The 17,871-nt window shown below is 50.1% G+C and overlaps 2 protein-coding genes across 2 annotated transcripts in view; one reads left to right on the top strand and one right to left on the bottom strand.

Moving 5' to 3' along the window:
* Positions 1-444: 444 nt before the first annotated feature.
* Positions 445-11,283, bottom strand: LOC308147765 (uncharacterized protein; the record flags this gene model as incomplete). Its single annotated transcript, XM_080520094.1, has 8 exons — positions 445-583; positions 652-800; positions 881-1,192; positions 1,714-1,897; positions 7,141-7,442; positions 8,542-8,646; positions 10,937-11,059; positions 11,277-11,283. The coding sequence occupies 8 exons, from the start codon at positions 11,281-11,283 to the stop codon at positions 467-469; spliced, it is 1,299 nt and encodes a 432-aa protein (XP_080376220.1). The 3' UTR covers positions 445-466.
* Positions 3,847-17,871, top strand: part of raph1b (Ras association (RalGDS/AF-6) and pleckstrin homology domains 1b) — a 32,833-nt gene continuing 18,808 nt past the window's right edge. The window contains exons 1-2 of the mRNA XM_080519907.1: positions 3,847-4,023; positions 14,222-14,305. The gene's annotated coding sequence lies outside the window, so the exon portion shown is untranslated. The remainder of the gene's footprint in view (positions 4,024-14,221; positions 14,306-17,871) is intronic.

Here is a 17,871-nt window from a genome sequence, read left to right as displayed (position 1 = left end):
GTTTTGGATTTCAGTCACCAGGGGAGTGAAATCTTCATCTTCATCTATGCAAAGCTTTGTGGTTGAGTGTCAGTTTGCAGAAAGTGCAAGGAAAAGGTGGAGGCTGTTTGAAGCAGCTGCGTCTGCAGAAGGAGGGGAATTAAAAAAAGAAGAGGAGGAGGAGGACAGGAAACAGAGCAGCGTTTCCTGTTTTCTCTCTTTTCTTAGAAATAATAATCAGAACAAGGTGTTAATGTGTGATCACTGTAGATTAACTCTGATTCGCCTGCTGAACGGAGATTTTAATGTGGTTTAGTCCCCCGAGCACTTTCAACCACAAAGCCAGGGGTTCTCTGTGGTGGTGGGGGGAGGGGGGGGGGGGCTACACACTGTCTGTGGGTTTGTATTTCTTTCTTTCACACAGACAGACGTGTAGAAGAAACAAGCAGCTGCAGCGTTGAGGAGGAGGATTGGAGCCGGGGGGGGGTCAGAAGTGTCGAGGGGGGGGGTTCTGGATGCCCTTCTTCTTCCTGTTGGGGGCTCGTTGGACTCGCGGTCTGGTGTTCATGTAGTCACTCTGGAGCTCCGTCCTCCTCAGCTTCACCTGCGGGGGACACATGAAGACGGTGTGATCAGTAGTACTGGACTCAGTGGGGGGGGGGCTGGTCTCACCCAGTGGACCCCGGCCAGGACGGTGATGGCCAGACTGTAGGTGCTGAGCAGTGCCACGGCCGTGATCCACACCCAGAGCGTCCTCTGGCTCCTTCCAGGCTCGTCCTCGGCCCCCCCAGGTCCACCCTGGCTGCCCCCACACTGGTGTCCTGGAAGACCCGGGGAGCGTTCACACTCACACACTCACACACACCTTCAATGAGAAAGCCAAGGGTGACGTGGTGTTTACCGTCCACTAGCACCAGCATCAGGAGGTCACTCTGGACGCTCTTCAGGGGGGGGGGGTAGGTGACGGTGGCCTCACAGCGGTAGGTCTCCCAGCTGCTGGACGCCGTCACCCTGAAGCCGGCCAGCGTTCCCTCCTCGCTGCGTTGCGGCGTGACGTGGGAGTGGTTGCAGCGGGGTTCGGGTGGAGGAGCCTCCTCCTCCTCCTCCAGCCCGAAGGTGTAGCTGCAGATCGGCCGCTGGTCCTGGAAGAGCTTGAACCTCAGGATGTCTCCGGTCACGTTGGGACACGGGACGAGCGCCGAGCGGCTGCAGCCTGCAGAGACGGGGATCGTCCAGGTTGGCTTCTGTTGTTGCAACGCCAGCGTACTTGAAATGTGTCTGTCGGTCATTTAATTTGCATTTGCTGTCCCAGCTCATGGCAGCTCCACCCCCACATGGAAATCTTTGATTTCAGCGACTTTGAGCACATTTCAGTCAAACTCATGAAAAAGAAGAGCTATTCCATGCCAGTGGCACACATGAGTCAGCGCCGCCTCGAACCTGCTGGTCCAGTGTTTCTGTTATGTTTTATCTTCTGCCTCAACCAAAAGAGAAGCTACACGCAGTTGAATCAAAATCCCCTCAGCGATGCAAACATTCCCTCCATTAGATGCTTTCACTCACCACATCCTCTACATTATTTATATATTATTGCATGACCGGGAATGAGAAGAGTGAAAAGTGTGCGGCCGTTAAAGGAAGTTGTTAAACCCAGTGGAGGAGGATCCCAGCAGCTGCAGCACATCGTGGAACCAACCAGGAGGAACCTGCAGCTGAAGAAGATGTCCGTCTTACCGTGGCGTTCCCCGGAGCTCGGAGACGACTGGCCGGCGCCGAGGACGACGGCCAGCAGCCAGCAGAGCCTCATGACCTCCAGCGTGACCCCCAGCCCTTCCAGAAGCTTCCCCACCTCGGCTGCTCCGGCCGCCGCGTCTCTGACAGCCTCCAGCCTCGTGCTGACTGAAGAGCAGAGGACATCCTGTGGCAGAGAACGCCTCCTCTGCTCAACTTTCCACCCTCCACCCTTGTTTGTCACCTTTCTGCCTGTAAGTCGACGTCACTTCGCTCAAATTGGCTTCATCAAAACACATCCTTTCACTGTTTTTCTGTGAATTTGACACGAACATGTTGAGTCACTCCTGCGTTTCCCTTTTCCACACGGTTTTTCCACTCGTGAACACAATCTTGTTTTTCTGATGAAGTTGCGTGTTTTAGTTGCTATAATCTGCTGTGTCAGTAATTCTAGCAATTTATATTCACACACTGCAGAACCTCTCAAACATCCACTTCATCTAGAACGTCTTGTTTGTCGCATATAACTTTAATTGTAAGATAGTGGGACAATCTTACAGAAATGCATTAACATTTCAGCTACAAATTGTGAAATATGGAGGATTTTGGTCACTATTTTCCAATATAATGAAGATATAAGATAATTCATTCATATATCTTATGTGTTAAAAAACAATCTCTCCCATAATAACTCTGTAGGAAAACCCTTTGAGGATTTATGAGCTTTAATACTGTGAATTTCTATCAAATTTCCTTTATTTAAATCTACGTTACACTGATATTTTTAGTTTTCTTTCTGGCGCCGTCAAAATGTGTGAGTTTAAAATGCAATTTAGAAACAATCAGCTGCCTGTTTAGTTTCTTCTTCAATAACTCTGGTCATTTGTGGGGTTGACCAGCAGGTCATTCACCTCGTGTCCCGTGATGCTTCAGGGCACTGAGCATTCTGACAAGCAGCACAGACACACATCAGGCTACAGACAGACCATACAGACAGACCATACAGACAGACCATACAGACAGACCATACAGTAAGACCATGCAGTAAGACCATACAGTAAGACCATACAGTAAGGCACTTTTTCATCCAGTAGGTGGCAGCAAAGCATTTACTGTTCAACGTGTTACTTCTTCTCACACAGTAGTCTCTTAGCTCCCAAAATATTCATATATTTCGTTATTCTGGTTTAATGTTTTGTTTGACTTCTTTCATGTTTTGTTTGACTCCCCCCCCCCCCCCCCCCCCCCCCCCCAACACCACCACCACCACCACCACCACCATCCACCCCCCATAGGGATTAGAGGCCACTAAAGAGGTGAAAATGTTGAGTTTGTGTGGCAACACATGGTGACAAATTCATGGGATTTGGAGGCAGGGATTATGTATTTGTTGAAAAAGGCTGTCTGTAATTCTAACGGGGGAATAAATGGAGGAGGGGCTTGATGGGTGAGTAATGCCATGTGTCCATATGGATGACAATAATCTCCTAATCTGGAACATGCCCCATTTATCTCTGCAGGTCGTTTTAGGTGAGCGGCGACAAGAATCTAATTATTATTATCATTATCATTATTATTATTATTATTATTATTATTATTATTATAAGCAGCTGTAGTAGTAGTATTAGTAGTAGGGGCCGTAGTAATAGTAGTAGTATTATGGTTAAACTGGGAAACGTGTAATGACTTTGGAACAACCTTGCAGAACAATTATAAGGCAAAATAATCCAAACTTGTTTGGATAAGATAAGGATGAAATATTATAAAGAGATAAAGAGTTTAAAAAAGGGGGATTTAAATATCGCAATATTAAGTGTAGATGCTGATGATGCGTTCACGTCCCTCAGAAATTGTTTAGACTTGTTTGTTTGTGAGACGCTGTAGAACAAACTGATGCGTGTGTTTGATACTTTAACGCACGCAGTGACTTTGCATCCCGTTAAAGCCCCCCCGAGACGTCCAAAGTGGACAGTTGGTCTCGTTTTGTCCCCGTTCGGGGACTCGTCTCCTCCGGGCAGCGCGGTTTACGGGGGTCCATGAAGGCAGCGCGGGATCCTGGGCTGGACAGGAAGCGGCGGAGCCTCGCGCGTGTCTCCCGCAGCTCCCGCAGCCCCGGTCAGAAGAATGGCACAGGGATCCGGACCGTGGATCAACGTGCGGAGACATGAGGACACCCAGCAGATAGATTCCAGCTTATAAGACACAATTCCCAGTTTCCCCAGGAGGTTTTCCCGTTCCTTCATCCGCCCCGGGGCGCAGGGATATTTATAGGAGAACAGAAGAGAAGAGCCTCTTTGTCGATCCCATTTCTCTGTAAGTGGATTTTCATTTCCAAATCTTATGTGTTTAAATCTATTGTCACCTCCTTTCCCCCCCTACTGATCGGAACCCGGCTCCCGGAGGAAGACGTGAGCCGCGCGTCGTGGATGTTTGTTGTCACTCCTCATGCGCCCTTTACGCGGCGTCCTCGGGAAACGCTCCTCCAAAAACCCGATTTATGCGTGACTGTGGGCTTGTGCGGGGTGTATAACGGTGTGATTGTCTCCTGCGGGGTGTGTGTTGGTGTGTCGCCCCCCCCTGTGCGGCCATTGAACGGTCCCTTGTCTCGGGGCAGAAAGGGTGTGCGCGTTTTGGGGCCGACTGGGAAAAGCGCCGCGTCTTTCCACGGTGCGGCGGACGAATTGAGCGTGAGCGCATTGTTTGCGTGGATTTGTTGTTGTTGGGGTTTTTTCGTGTTTTTTTTCCCTTTTTTCTTCCCCTTGATGCCAAAGCCTCGCCCCGTCAGTCTGTCGTGTGTTAGTGATTTTCTCCTCCTCTGCATCCAGCTGAACGGAGATGTGGAGCCAGTCTCCACCCTGTTCAGCAGGGGGAGGCGATCCGCTCCCGGTAATGGCCGATCGCAGTATTGTCGCACTTCTGTTTATATATCCTGCTCTTTAAATCCCTCATTGTATGTGGTCTGCATCCTGCAAGGTGCATTATGACGAGAAGTGGACCACACGCATCCTCACTGCAGCCTCTGGTCACTGTCTTCTGTCCCTTTGTTGGCTGCAGACTGGACCTCATACATCCTGCTGACCAGTGACCCCCCCCCCCCCCCCCCAACCAGACACACACATTCAAAGACGCAACATGTAAGACTCAAATAAACTCAAATAATAAGCAAATTAGACAAGACAGCGTCTAAGTTTATTCCTGCAGGACAAGTTTGCGCCACTAGATGGTGTGTTGAGTCAATAAGCAGTAATCCGCAGCCCGAACAACCATCAACCAAAAAACAAGTGTCTAAAATACTGAAAGTTAAGCAGAAGACTAACGAGCGCTTTAGTGACTCAACACTGCCACCTAATGTACAACGATGGCATAGCGGCTCTATAGAACTCAGAAACACAAGATGCTCTTCAGTGCTACAATATTCCCCTGAAGTCGTCCACAGATTCTCTTTTAGCAAAACCCCGTAAAGACAGTGGCATGCAAGTCTACAAACCTTGTGAAATATTAAGAGAAAAGAAGCTTCATGATTTAGTCTTGAAACTGACCTGTGATAACATCAAACTGTAATAACTGCTGTAATAACTTCTCCTTAATTCTTGTTTCTGCGGATGAACTCTGTTTAAACCCCCTTTCCCGTTGTTAAAAATAATATATATCATGTATCATGTATTATAAATCGCTAGTTCAGGCGGTACCGGGCCCAGATCTTGTCATTTCCACCACCTATCAGCAGATCTGCTTTCTGATTGGTCCAAATGAGGCACATTTTATAAAGAAACCTGGTGAACGACAGAAGCTATTTGTTGAACTTTGCTGAAGATTGACGGTTATTGCAGGTTTTAGCCGGCGTGTCGTTTGTATAGTTATGATGGGAGCTGTTGTGAAGTTCATGATCGGAGCATATAGATGTAGATATAAGAGGTCCTGGGACGGAGCCATGAGGAACCCCTCAAAGCTAAAGTATGATGCTGCCTCCACCGTGCCTCGCCATGTTGTTGATGTTTGTTGCAGGTATACAGTTTACATACGTGTTGTTTGTTATTTGCACATGATTCATCTTGAGTTTCATTCAGCTACAAGAGAGTTTTCTGGTCGAGGTTGATATTTGATAAATTCCAGGCAAGTTTTTAAACGGCGATGTTAACCAGTTTTAGCTAGTTTAGCATCCTGTTCCGTGCCTTCAGAGTCCGTTCTAAATGCTGGGATAGTTTGTCTCACTGGTTTATATCAATAAACAGTAGCTGACGGTTGTTGAAGGTCCATATTTTAGCAAGTCATGGTTTCATATCTGCCCATTTGACCTTGGATTTCATTTAATTGATTCGACTTTCACTAATGTTTCCATGACATTGTGAACGCGTGGACAGGATGTTGAGCGAGTTGTTTCTGGTTCTAGGTGTGAATCACATTTCATGATCAATACATCCTGAGCATGAGGAAGCTTCAAAAGGCGGAGGAGTTTCCTGTGGCCTTTCCTTTAGAAGTTAACGGTGGAAAGATAATGACCGCCGGGTTCAAAGGCCGTCCACAGGCTGGCCGTGCCTCCGGCCGGCTGGCCGCCACATGAGTTTATATACATGTTTTGTGTGGCGTTTGCCCTCCTGAGGCCAGGGGGCGACGTTCCCGAATGTACCTGTTCCGCTGGGCGGCAGACGCAGGAATATATACAAAGGTTTTCTCCCCCTCCTGAAGAAAAGAGCCACTTGGCCGTCCTTTGTCCCCCACAGGGGCTTTATAACAGACCGTCTGTGTCCTTAAGGCACGCTTGGTTTGCATCAACAAAGCAGTTGAGCTCATTATTCTGCGCAGCGGCGATACGAGCGGCTCGCTTACAGTGGAGTTAATGTGTTGAAAATAAGCGGCGACCTTCTGGCTGCTCGTCCTCAGACAGACGTCCCGGAGAGGGACGGACAGCCAGCAGCCGGACTCACATTTCACTCCCGTTGTGGACGACAGAGCAGATCTGGGAGGGAAACGCAGCTCTGGACGGTTTTAAACTTCATTATGAGCCGCTCTGTTGCGTGAACCGTTGGGTTCGGCTCTTTGGCGGCTGGAAACCAACAGGATCATGTGTTTGCTCTCGGAGAAGTCCACGTTTGAATGCCATTCGCATCAAATTTATAGCCTCTAAAAGAGGAATTTTGATGAAAAACACATCGGGAGACAAGCGGCAGCTTCCCGTTATGAGATCACACAAGACATTTCCTTGGTAGATTTAATGGTCCCAAAGTTACAGCCAGTAAAAAACGCTCAGTCACGACTTCAGTTTGTGGCCGAGGAGGTGAAACATGTGTTTGAGAGTAGCGTGTCGTTCCTCTGCTCCTGTTTTCAGACCATATGTTAGAGATTTGTACACTGGGTTTCTTTCTGGAGGATTGAAACGTGAGCCGGGGGGAGAGGGAAGGCCATGTATTGGCTGTACTCCCCACATGTCACCAGAAACATGCGTTTCTCCTCCGTGTTGTATTTTCCTCCCTCCATCCTGATTTTCCCCGGGACGCAGCTGATTAGATGGAAAAAGCAGTTGTCAGAGGAATCTGAGGCTTGAGGAATGATCTCCAGAGACGGTGTGTTTTGAAGACCGTGGATCTGAGAGCTATTCTTAGTTGGAGCGCCGGTCCGTCCGTCCGTCGGCACTTTGTTCGCCCTGTCGGGCGAATTGCGGGGCCCCCGTCTCCGACTCCCACCCACGTCCCCGGGCACCAGGATCCCCTCGCACAAAGGCACCAAAGATGAGCCTGCGGGGGGTGGAGGGGGTTTGATGGTGATGACGGCGAGTGTAGGGTTACCCGGGTTGGGTTCCAGCCGGGGGTGTGGGCGGGGCCGGAGGGTGGCACTTCAAACGCACCCTGACGGAGTGCCGGGGGGGGGGGGCTGATGTTCCCACCGCTGCAGCAGCTCCTTGATGCCAGACGAGATGTCCTGAGATATTGTGTGTGACGGACGATGGCGGGGTCATTGTGGCTCGGTTCCAGGCGGGCGCGCCGCTCCTTGCCGGGGTCACGTGGTCCCGGCCTCTATGGGGCCTTGTTCTGCTAACATTTTGCTGACCTTTGATGGCAGCTGCTTCTGCCGTTTGCAAACAAAGACAAATGGCTGACCAGGCGGCCTGCAGCGGGGAAAGCCTTCCCTCTATCAGGTCGGGAGCCGCGCTTCCGTTTGGCCTTTTCATTTGTCCTCAGAGCCTCATGTCGCTGCCCTCAATAGCTGGAAGTCGGTGCTTTTTACCCCTTTGTGACGACTCCATCTGATTCCTCGCCATCAGAAAGCTGTTGGGTTGTTGGCCGTCACTCACGCAGCCTGAACTCCTGCACATCTGATGGGAGCAGGCAGAAGGAGGGCATCTTCCTCCTCCTCCTCCTCCTCCAGCAGGTGTAATCAGCCACACGAGGAAATATCCACCGCTCTGCAGAGAGACGTCAGGATGACCTACAATCACGTCTTCGCCATGTCGGCGCTCGTATCCATGCCAGTGGGTGAAAGCGGAGTGAAGACATTAATAGCTGGGTCAGCGCTGCAGGGACTCACACACTTGTAGGGAAATGACATTTTTAGATAACGTCACTCAGAAATGGTGTCGTATTACTTCACATATTCTGCCTTTCAGGGTTTCTCTGATGATCTTCAAGCATTTGACAGTTTCCCATCAATACAATAGATTGGTCGCTTGATGTATTTATTTCTTTTTTTGCTTAATAACTGTGATGAACATGCTTGGGCCTGGATACCAGCAGTATCTCATCAACGGTCACGTTTCTTCTTCTCTCTCCTCTGAGGTCGTTTTCCTGCTCTGTTGTCAGCCTCCATGTTTTCATGCTCTCGCTGCGCTGAGTTCACGTTGTTTCTTCAGTAACTTCTCTGCTATGTGCTGACTGTGCAGCTCCACTGCGGCCTCTCTGCTCTGCTCTGCGTCCGGCCCATCTACTCTGCTCATGCTTGGAACTGAAGACAAACAAAATGTCACCGCCGTGGTTAATCACACCGTCAGGTGATCCTGTCGCTCTTTATCTCCGCTCACTTCTTCTGGGGCCCATTTTCTAACATTTCATCTAATCTGCCACCATGCATGTTCTTGCCTCTCGCGTGTTTCATCCGTTGATTGTCCTTTTTGTCATCACCTCTCCGACTGCGCGGTTTGTTTAAGCAGCTTATGCAGCTATTAATCAGGTTGGCTCTGACAATGGCAGGTGGCTGCTTCTCACCGCCGTCCTGCTGCAGATGGCCTGCTTCATTCATGTCTGAGGCAAAGCAGCACGTGACAGGAAACGGGGGGGGGTCTTTTGTGATCGTCACTCCCCACATAGATAATCATGCAGTCCACACATCAACACCTGAGACTAACCCTAGCTGCCTGGAGGCCTGGAGGCCTGGCTTTGTGTCTGCCGCTTCACAAAGTTGGACAGTCGTCTTCAACGTGATGCGGGGAAGAGGAATCTCATCCCAGTGGGAATCGGTCCCTGAAATTCCAGCAGCGGCATCAGGTATCGGAGAGGTGGAGGGAACGGGTGATTTATGGTGTTTTGTTGCCTTACGAGCCAGTGGACGCTCCACCACGCCGCTCATGTGACGGCTGACGGATGCGGTGGTTTGTCTGTGTGGACGAACTCTGGATAAAAGCTCTTTGACTGGCAGACGCTTCGGGCAGGAAGGAGAGTTTCAGGGCCGAGCGTGGAGAACACAAAGTGCCCACTCAGAGGAAACACACACATGCTCTCTGGCTGCTGGAGAGAAAATATATTATGGACTCGGGGTGATGTATGATCTGTCTGCGGTGACGATTACACATGGAGGAGGAAAGTGGATTTATTCCTTCCTCAGGGCTGCTTTCATGTGCACTATTTTACTTTAATGAAATGGCCGCTCCTCCGACGTCGGCCTTGCAGCTCGCCGTGTTTCCTCTGCGTCAGAGTTCACTGTGTTCTCATGAAACCATAACAGCAGTGTGTGTGTGTGTTTGTTTACCTTCCGTCGGCTCACGATAGCCCACAGCGATGAGGTTTTCGGGAGAAACACACTAATTCAAACAAATGAAACCGTTTCCCGTCACCCCACTGTGACATGCCTCTGTTTGGAGGAGCTTCTACTGTTGCCTTCTGACCTTTGACCTCTGGGTTATGTTCCACTGAAATCTACTGAGGGTTCAGTTTTATTCACCACTTGGGAAACATTGAAGGACAACAGCGTTATGACACAACCTGACCCAGCCGCTCTCTGGTGGCGTTTCCTTCAGGGGTGGAAGTCGAGATCACACCGTGTTTGCAGTGTCACGCTTGTGTGTATTGCTGCAGTGGGACTGGGTTACACTGTAATAATGAACACGCAAATGCTTTAAAATGTTGACTTGGAGTTCACTTGAAGCCCCACAAAGTAGTTCTTTGACTGCAGAGCTATAAAAAAAAATCAGAAGACACATAGTTTTTGCTATTTAAAGTTGAAGAAAGTGACATAACGCAATACAATACATGCTAAAGGTAAAAACAGGAGCATTATTGAAGCATTCCCACTATTTCAAGTGTTCCTGCGTTCAGCTGAAGCCCCACTGCGCCCAATCTGGGCTGGAAAAGTTGTGTTTTTCTATTAAATATGCACTGTAGCCTCCTTTCCCCCTCACATCTTTCAGCACGGCTCTAAAGTGTGATCATGAACGTTGTTGTGAGCAGCGAGAGAGACGTCTGCAGACTGCAGCCGGGGGGAGTATGGATTGATGAGGCTGAAGCATATGGAGCAGAGGAACATATATAACGTCATGTGTAAAGTGACGGCCTGGAAACACTGAGGTCATTTTCCTCGTCCCCCGCCAGCGTCTGTAAGTTCCACCTTTTCGGCCTCAGCTGCTGTGTTTTCTGGCAGGCGGCTCCATTTCTCCCTCTTTTTTACATCAGAGTTCATGTAGGACGCTGGAGGAATCTGCAGTGGAGCTGCAGTGACCTACAACTGCAAGAGAAAAACTGCTGTGCTCAAAGTGGAATGACACATTTTTTTCATTTTTTGCCAGAGAATCCCTTGACAGTTACTCAAACCTGCAAAGCTTAATCTCACAAAATAGTGCGTGTGCTCGTGTGTGACGGCCTCTTGCCAAATCTCATTGACTAATACCCGGCAGCTCTGCGTGAGGGAGCGCAGGCCTGCGTTCAGCCGGGCTCTGGGTTAAGTTAGTGGCGGAGTAGCTTGCTAATCTGTCTCCGCTCCGCTGATCTCCACTCTCTAGTGGTTCCTGATTATTGTGACCCACGTGCCGCCCGGGCTTCCCCGCCGGCAGCCAGGAGATTGTGATCCGCCCCTGGTTCTGGTGCTGAAGTGGCCTTTCGGACCCACGGGGAGGGTTCCTGTCGCGTTGGATTTGTCAGCTTGACCCCTGAGAGATTATCACAACGCATCCGTGTAAATGAGAAGTGAGATTTCTGCCTCTAATCTGATCAGAGCCTCGATAATGATGCCCCCCCCCCCCCCCCCCCCCCCGACCCAGAGAGCTCACAGAACAGGACCGGGTCCAAAACCTTACTTAACTCTGTATGTGTGTGTTACATTACCAATAACCCCCCCCAGCCAGCAGGACCTCCGTCAGATCCCACCGGCCATCGTGGGAACATTCCTGACGCAGCATTATTCCATAATTCCCACCATGTGTGGCTTTTCCAGAGCCGAGCTCAGCAGCAGGGACCGTGGAGAATCCCAGCTCCGGGCCGGGCCGTGTGAACGGGAGGAGTTCGTGACAGTGGGGGGGGGGGGGTCGCTTAAATAGAACCTTTCACCTTCAAACTCCAAGAGGGAGGATTTAATGTCCCGTTTACACCATGTAGTTTTCAAGCCACATACACATTTTAAATGTTTATCAAACATCTGCTAAAGTTATTTCCCTCTGACTGTTTCACTCATGACTTTGACTTTAATTCCAAACGGTTTTCATGATGTTACACAATATCTCTTCCAATAGGTTTCATTAAATTCATAAATTAAAACCAATATGATTAAGAATTTACTGAAGACTTCCAGGTTATCTGAAAAGCTGAATCGGCCGTTTTTACTCTTCTCTAAATATACTTTTGAATGTGCAGCCATCCCGTTACAGCCGATTAGCCCTGTTTGTCGGGTGTTAAAATGGCGCTCCGGGGTGTTTTCATTGACCCGTTGAAGAGGTCAGTCGACCCGCTGGGCCAGGATGAAAGCAGCTGCATCTTGGAGTTTCACTCTGATTTGATAGAAAAGCGATTCTGCCGTCAATAATGCGACTTCCCATTCGTGGCGAGCCGTCAGTCAGACGACTAATGCTTTACCTCGGTGTCCTTACCCAGAATGCCCTGGGTCGCCGCCGGGTCTCATCTGGTCCTGAAAGCAGATGAAAGTGCTGCCGGGCGACGCTGGTCGATCAGCCTACTTGTACCACGTGGTCTGGAACCGTGTCCTCCTCCTCTGTTCAGGAATAACAGACTCGGCTCTCAGATCGCCGGTGTTTTTAACAATCTGACGGTTGCAGCTGTGGAACGGCACAAAGTGGCAGCGCGCCGTCGACCGCTGGTTAATTGTATGGTATTTAACGGCTGTTGACGGTGATGTCATTGTACTGGATTGTGTGTTCCTCTGGGATCTCGCTGTTGTCTTGTCCCTTTAGAACTGTAACACATGTTCTATAATCCCACTGCAACAGATTTCTAACAAGATAATCGTGATGAAATGTGATAAATCGTTGTAGCAGAGCAATGATGCTCTTATCCACTGTGACAATTGAAGATCAACACACTTAATAAGTTGATTTAATGTCTTGATTACCTGCAGAAAGCACAGGGAGAACATGCAGACTCCACAATGAAATACTGTGGTTGTAGCTGAGCACTAGTAACTGTGCTTCTGAAGGACTGTGGTGTTTCTTTATTGAGCTGAAGTTGCACATTGTGGACGTGTGACTGTACACACAGGCGGCGTGCTTCCCCTCCAACAATCCTGCCTTTATTTCCTGCCCTGACATCATCACCAGCCCCCGCTCCCTCAGTGCCCTGCCCTCCTTCCCACTTCCTGCCCCGACAGGAAGCCGGCCGCCCCAGAGGAGAGCTGCTGCAGGGGGAAGTGTGGGTGGACAAGGACACACCTGTGTCCAGCCACACTGGACCCTGTGTCTGCAAGTGGGGCACCGACCCAGGCCACATGTAAAGAAAAGCTGTCGGCGCTCACACACACACACACGCACACACACACACACACACACATACACACACACACACACACACACACACAGGGCACCTTTTAGGGGCGGAGGTGTGTTATTGTAGAGCGCAGGGAGGAGGCTGAGCTTGTAGAGGAGATATTGTGTCCAGGGAGTGTTGTCCTCACACATGTGACGCACACACACACACACACACACACACACACACACACACACACACACACACACACACACACCCTGGCGCAACTCGCTGATGCTGCAAGAAAAGCAACCCAAAGTGTTTGTGAACATCTAATAATAAAATGAAAATACCTCGCCCCCCCATCCCGGCTCCTGTGAGGTTGTTCATGTGTCGCAGGCCCGTCTTTGTCTTTGTCCGGCAGCAGCTGCTGCTGAAGCAACTGTGCTGCAGCCACACCTGTTCAATGGCCTCGTGTTGACTGAGTGATTCCACCCGTCAACCGTGTGCAAATGGTGGTGGTGGAGGTGGTGGAAGTGGGTGGGGGGGGGGGGGAGTGGCACATGCAGGGATGACGGGCGTAAACAAACACTTTGACACTCTCTCCTTGTTACATGAAGCCTGTTTGCAGTGAAAATACCCCCCACAGGGGCACTTCTCTTCTTTTTTTTCCCCTACCAGTAGGGCGGCCACATGCTGGAGCCGAACAACAGTTGGTGTGTGTGTGTGTGTGTGTGTGTGTGTGTGTGTGTGTGTGTGTGTGTGTGTGTGGGAGGGGAGGGGGGAAAGGAACAGCTGAGACTAGCAGGATGGGCGTCCTGGTAGTTAGCCACAACATCAGCTGCTCTCAGAAAGTCCATGAGATGAACCGTCATGCCCGAATCACGCTTTTCTTCTCAGACTGTGACTCAGCACGGAGATTAAAGAGAAAAGCATGAGTCGGCGGAGTTGTAAGCAAACGACTTGGTGACTCGCCGAGGCGTCTGAAGCAGGTCAGCGTTACTGAGACCTGGCGGAGGGCGGTGAGTCACGGCCGCCGCACACGCAAGGGTTTTGACAAGGTTGAGGCTCCTGCTCTGACTCACGTGAGGTGATTGGCCTGCAGCCGCCACCGCTGCCTCGTTACGCCGGCTACGTGTGCGATGGGGAAAGAAGGACTCTGCAGCCGCGGTGTTCTTAATGGAGGACGGGTTCTAATGAGCAGGGAGCCTGATTGCTTTCAGAGCTTTGTGATCAGGGTCTTTCTGTCTTGGTTAAGTCGTCCTCCTCCACTTAATCCTCTGCCGTCCCTCCAGCAGCTGCTGAGCTTCTCTCCTCCTGACAACTCAACTGTTAATCTGCCATCACACTGAATTATGGATCAGAGTTGAACATTTTCTTCTTCTTCTCTTTGTGTCCAGGGGATAAAGGCCCGGCCGCGGAGTGGAGTGCCACTTACATCTGACCTTTAACCTCAGTGGGAAGAAGGGAAAACCACTTCAGAGGTAAGAGTTCCTGTAAACTCGAGTAAATGTTGCTGCTTTCTGTGGGTAATAAACCCGGAGCAGACCGAAAAGGGAGAGAAGTGGCGGCACGCTGCTGCCAGGAAGCTTCACAAGTCAAAACGCAGCCGAGGCTGTTCTCCTGCCTCCGCAGGCCAAGTTATATTTAAGGTGGTGTGGAGTGCCAGTTTTACAGCCTCTGACATGCGAGTCTGAGGCAGCATGTGTTCAAGCCGTCACATCTGTCATGTCGCCGCCTCGCCAGAGGAATCCACTGCTTTTCGTTGTCTAAAGAAAACACGAAGGAACGAGGTGAATCCAGAGGAAGGAGAGCAGGGAGGGAGGCTTTGCCCCGGCCCTGGAGGCCTTGTTAAATTAAAGCCAAATGAAAAAGGAGGCAGATCCTGTCACAGGAGTCTTCCTCGCCGAAGGAGATGATTCCTGACTCAATTGGAACCATGTGAGGCTGAATCGTAGCTCCTCACAGGGAGGAGCCGTCGCTGGTCCACTGGAGCCTTTCCGTCATTATTTATATCAAGAGCTTTGATATAAAATTACACACACACACACACACTCAGGTAGAACATGCAAACGTCTAAAAGGCGATAGACAGGATGCAGCCCAGGCACAATATAAAGGTCAATGTTACACATATAGAACACATTGTGGTGCTTCCATTCTCCTGAACAATAAGAGTCTTCTGTCACAATTAATGCCCAGCCACTTGAAAACATTCTACATTCAGTGGTATTTTTCCGTCTGAAGATTGCATCAACATTTGAGGCAGTAATTAGCAACAGCCCTGCAGTAACACCAGATACAATAGCTGACTTATAAGTCAGACCCAAAACTCAAAGAACTTCGCCGGCGTGTCATGAGGTTTCTAAGTTTTCCATGCTTTTTTTTTTGTTTTTGGAAACAAATCAGGGATGCATACAGATTCAGTTCAGCGGGTTGTGAAGACGACGGTTGAAAGATTGCTCCTCTTGGTTTGGGTTGAGTATAATGTATTATATGGGAACACTTCCAGCCAGGATTTTATTACTTGCACACTTTTTTTGATTTATAACAGAACAGGACTTTTCCATTTGTCCCTTGGAATGAAGACAATATACTCATTCAGATCAGAAACGTTAGGAACCGGGTCTCGCCGGATCAGAAACACAAACATAATCATACATTAAATGTGAAAAACAGAAAAGTCCAAGGCTCACTGGAGTTACTGCATCTCTGACAAAACGGTTTGTGATTGATTACAAACAAAGCGGTGTTGTACTTGTGTGTGTGTGTGTGTGTGTGTGTGTGTGTGTGTGTGTGTGTGTGTGTGTGTGTGTGTGTGTGTGTGTGTGTGTGTGTGTGTGTGTGTGTGTGTGTGTGTGTGTGTGTGTGTGTGTGTGTGTGTGTGTGTGTGTGTGTGTGTGTGTGTGTGTGTGTGTGTGCGCTGGGGAGGAGTGACGCCACCCAGCACTGCTCACTCTCAGCTGTCGGTATCGTTCAGCCTGTATACACACACACACACGGCAGCTGTTAACCTGCCATCCGGTTGTCATGGCAACATCGTTCATTCATACATCAGACATTTTTAAAACAGTCCGTCCTTGAAATGATCTGTGCAAGTTGCAATGTCCCTCTGGTGAAGTGTGTGAAGTGTGTGAAGTGTGTGTTATTGGGGCGCAGCAGCAGGAAACAGGCTGGCACATTGTTTCAGGGTCTTTCTGGTGAAGCAGCTGTGGGGGGGGGGGTGGAGCCCAGTTCAAGCAGACAGAGCAGGACCCCCTCAGCTGCCGGTGGCGTGCTGATAGACCTGCGTGTCCCTCCCCCGCCCGATTACTGTGGTCCGTCGTCATGTAGTTCTTCCATGCTGCTGCTCTGCTGCTCTGCTGCTGCTGCTGCTGCTGCTGCTGCTCTGCTGCTGCTCTGCTGCTCTGCTGCTCTGCAGCTCTGCTGCTGCTGCTGCTGCTGCTCTGCTGCTGCTCTGCTGCTGCTCTGCTGCTCTGCAGCTGCAGAGGGTTTCTCCAACAGGCGGCACATGCAAACCTCCTGTTGAGCCACACTGAGCATGCTCCAAGCATGACTTCATTCACATAATAAAACTTTTGATTAATGTGTTTGCTGAGATATGCACAACACATTAGCAGTATGGAGTGAAGTGCAGCTCTTAAAAAAAGTTTACTGTCCTGAAAAATCCCTGAGAACAAGTGAAAAAGCCCTGAACGTGCAGTCCTGCTGCAGAGAGGCTGTAAAGTGGTTTGCATGGTGGAGCTCATGCAAAGGAGTGATTCATCAGCACGTGCAGACCGATTACTGCTCTGACTTATGTGCACGTGTCTGTTTGATCAAAAGGGAGGTAAAATAAATGATTATGCTTGCATAGTTTAATCAATCAATCCTTTTAGTGCCACTTGTGCAAGCCCAGGCCACATCGATTAAATGAATTACAGCACTGGGAGTTATTATTCCACCGGTCAGCACTGAGAGGAATGTAACAAGTATTATCAGCCCTGGTTTTTCATCGCGGCCTCTCTCTGTTTGAATGTGAAGACGTGAACCTGCCAGCAGCCCTCGCTTGAAGGGATATCGATGAATTTACCACCTGTTTGTCTGAAATCATCACAGCGGACTCACATTCCCTTCTGCTGAGGCACAAAACCCAAAAACACCAGCGGAGGAGGTTCTCCACGGCATCGCAGCTCTCTTTGTTCTTCATACTGTATTTTGGTCAATCAGTGGGCCTCTCATGTTTTCTTTGTTTTTCTGAAGCAGCTTCTCATGTTTGGCTGCTTCTTCTTCTCTGCACTGGGTTTCAGTTGCTGCTGCTGCAGTGCTGCATCGTGTGTGTGTGTGTGTGTGTGTGTGTGTGTGTGTGTGTGTGTGTGTGTGTGTGTGTGTGTGTGTGTGTGTGTGTGTGTGTGTGTGTGTGTGTGTGTGTGTGTGTGTGTGTGTGTGTGTGTGTGTGTGTGTGTGTGTGTGTGTGTGTGTGTGTGTGTGTAACGTGAGCTCTTACAGGATCGGACAAGACTATTGATTCCACATTGGGGGGGTGAAGAAGGTGTGAGGCCGTCTTTCTTTCAGCCTCCAGACCTCCGTCATTCCACCTCCAAGGAATGACGGAGATTTGCTCCGTGGTTTCCACGGTTCAAGTCAAGCCCATGCCGGAGCCCCATTGGCTGCGCGCTGGAAACGCGCCCCGGCCCGAGATGTGTCCGTGAGCACGCAGGTTGCCATGGTAACAGCCGCCGGGCGAGATGCAGGGCAGCTGAAGTTTGGCGAGCGGCTGAATCCTCGCACCTCCCCCGCCCACCGCTGTGACCGAGCGTTTTCACACCCGCTCTCTCTCATCCCCCGGCCTCTCCTGCTGACTCCCTCTCCATCTGCCCCCCCCCCCCCCCCCCCCCGGCCCCCTCCCTCCTAATTGGCTGTATCAGCCGGAGCGTCGTGCTGTGTCACGCCGTGCTCCACTGAGCCCGGGTGTGTGTGCTGATCCATGTGTGTGAGTTTCTCCTCTGCTTGCAGGCTGTTGCTTGACTAATGACACCGGAGCTGTTGTTCTGGTCGTCACCCCCCCCCCC

This window comes from Blennius ocellaris (genome assembly GCF_963422515.1).
Source record: "Blennius ocellaris genome assembly, chromosome: 24".
NCBI lineage: Eukaryota > Metazoa > Chordata > Actinopteri > Blenniiformes > Blenniidae > Blennius > Blennius ocellaris.
This window is presented reverse-complemented; position numbering and strand designations above follow the sequence as displayed.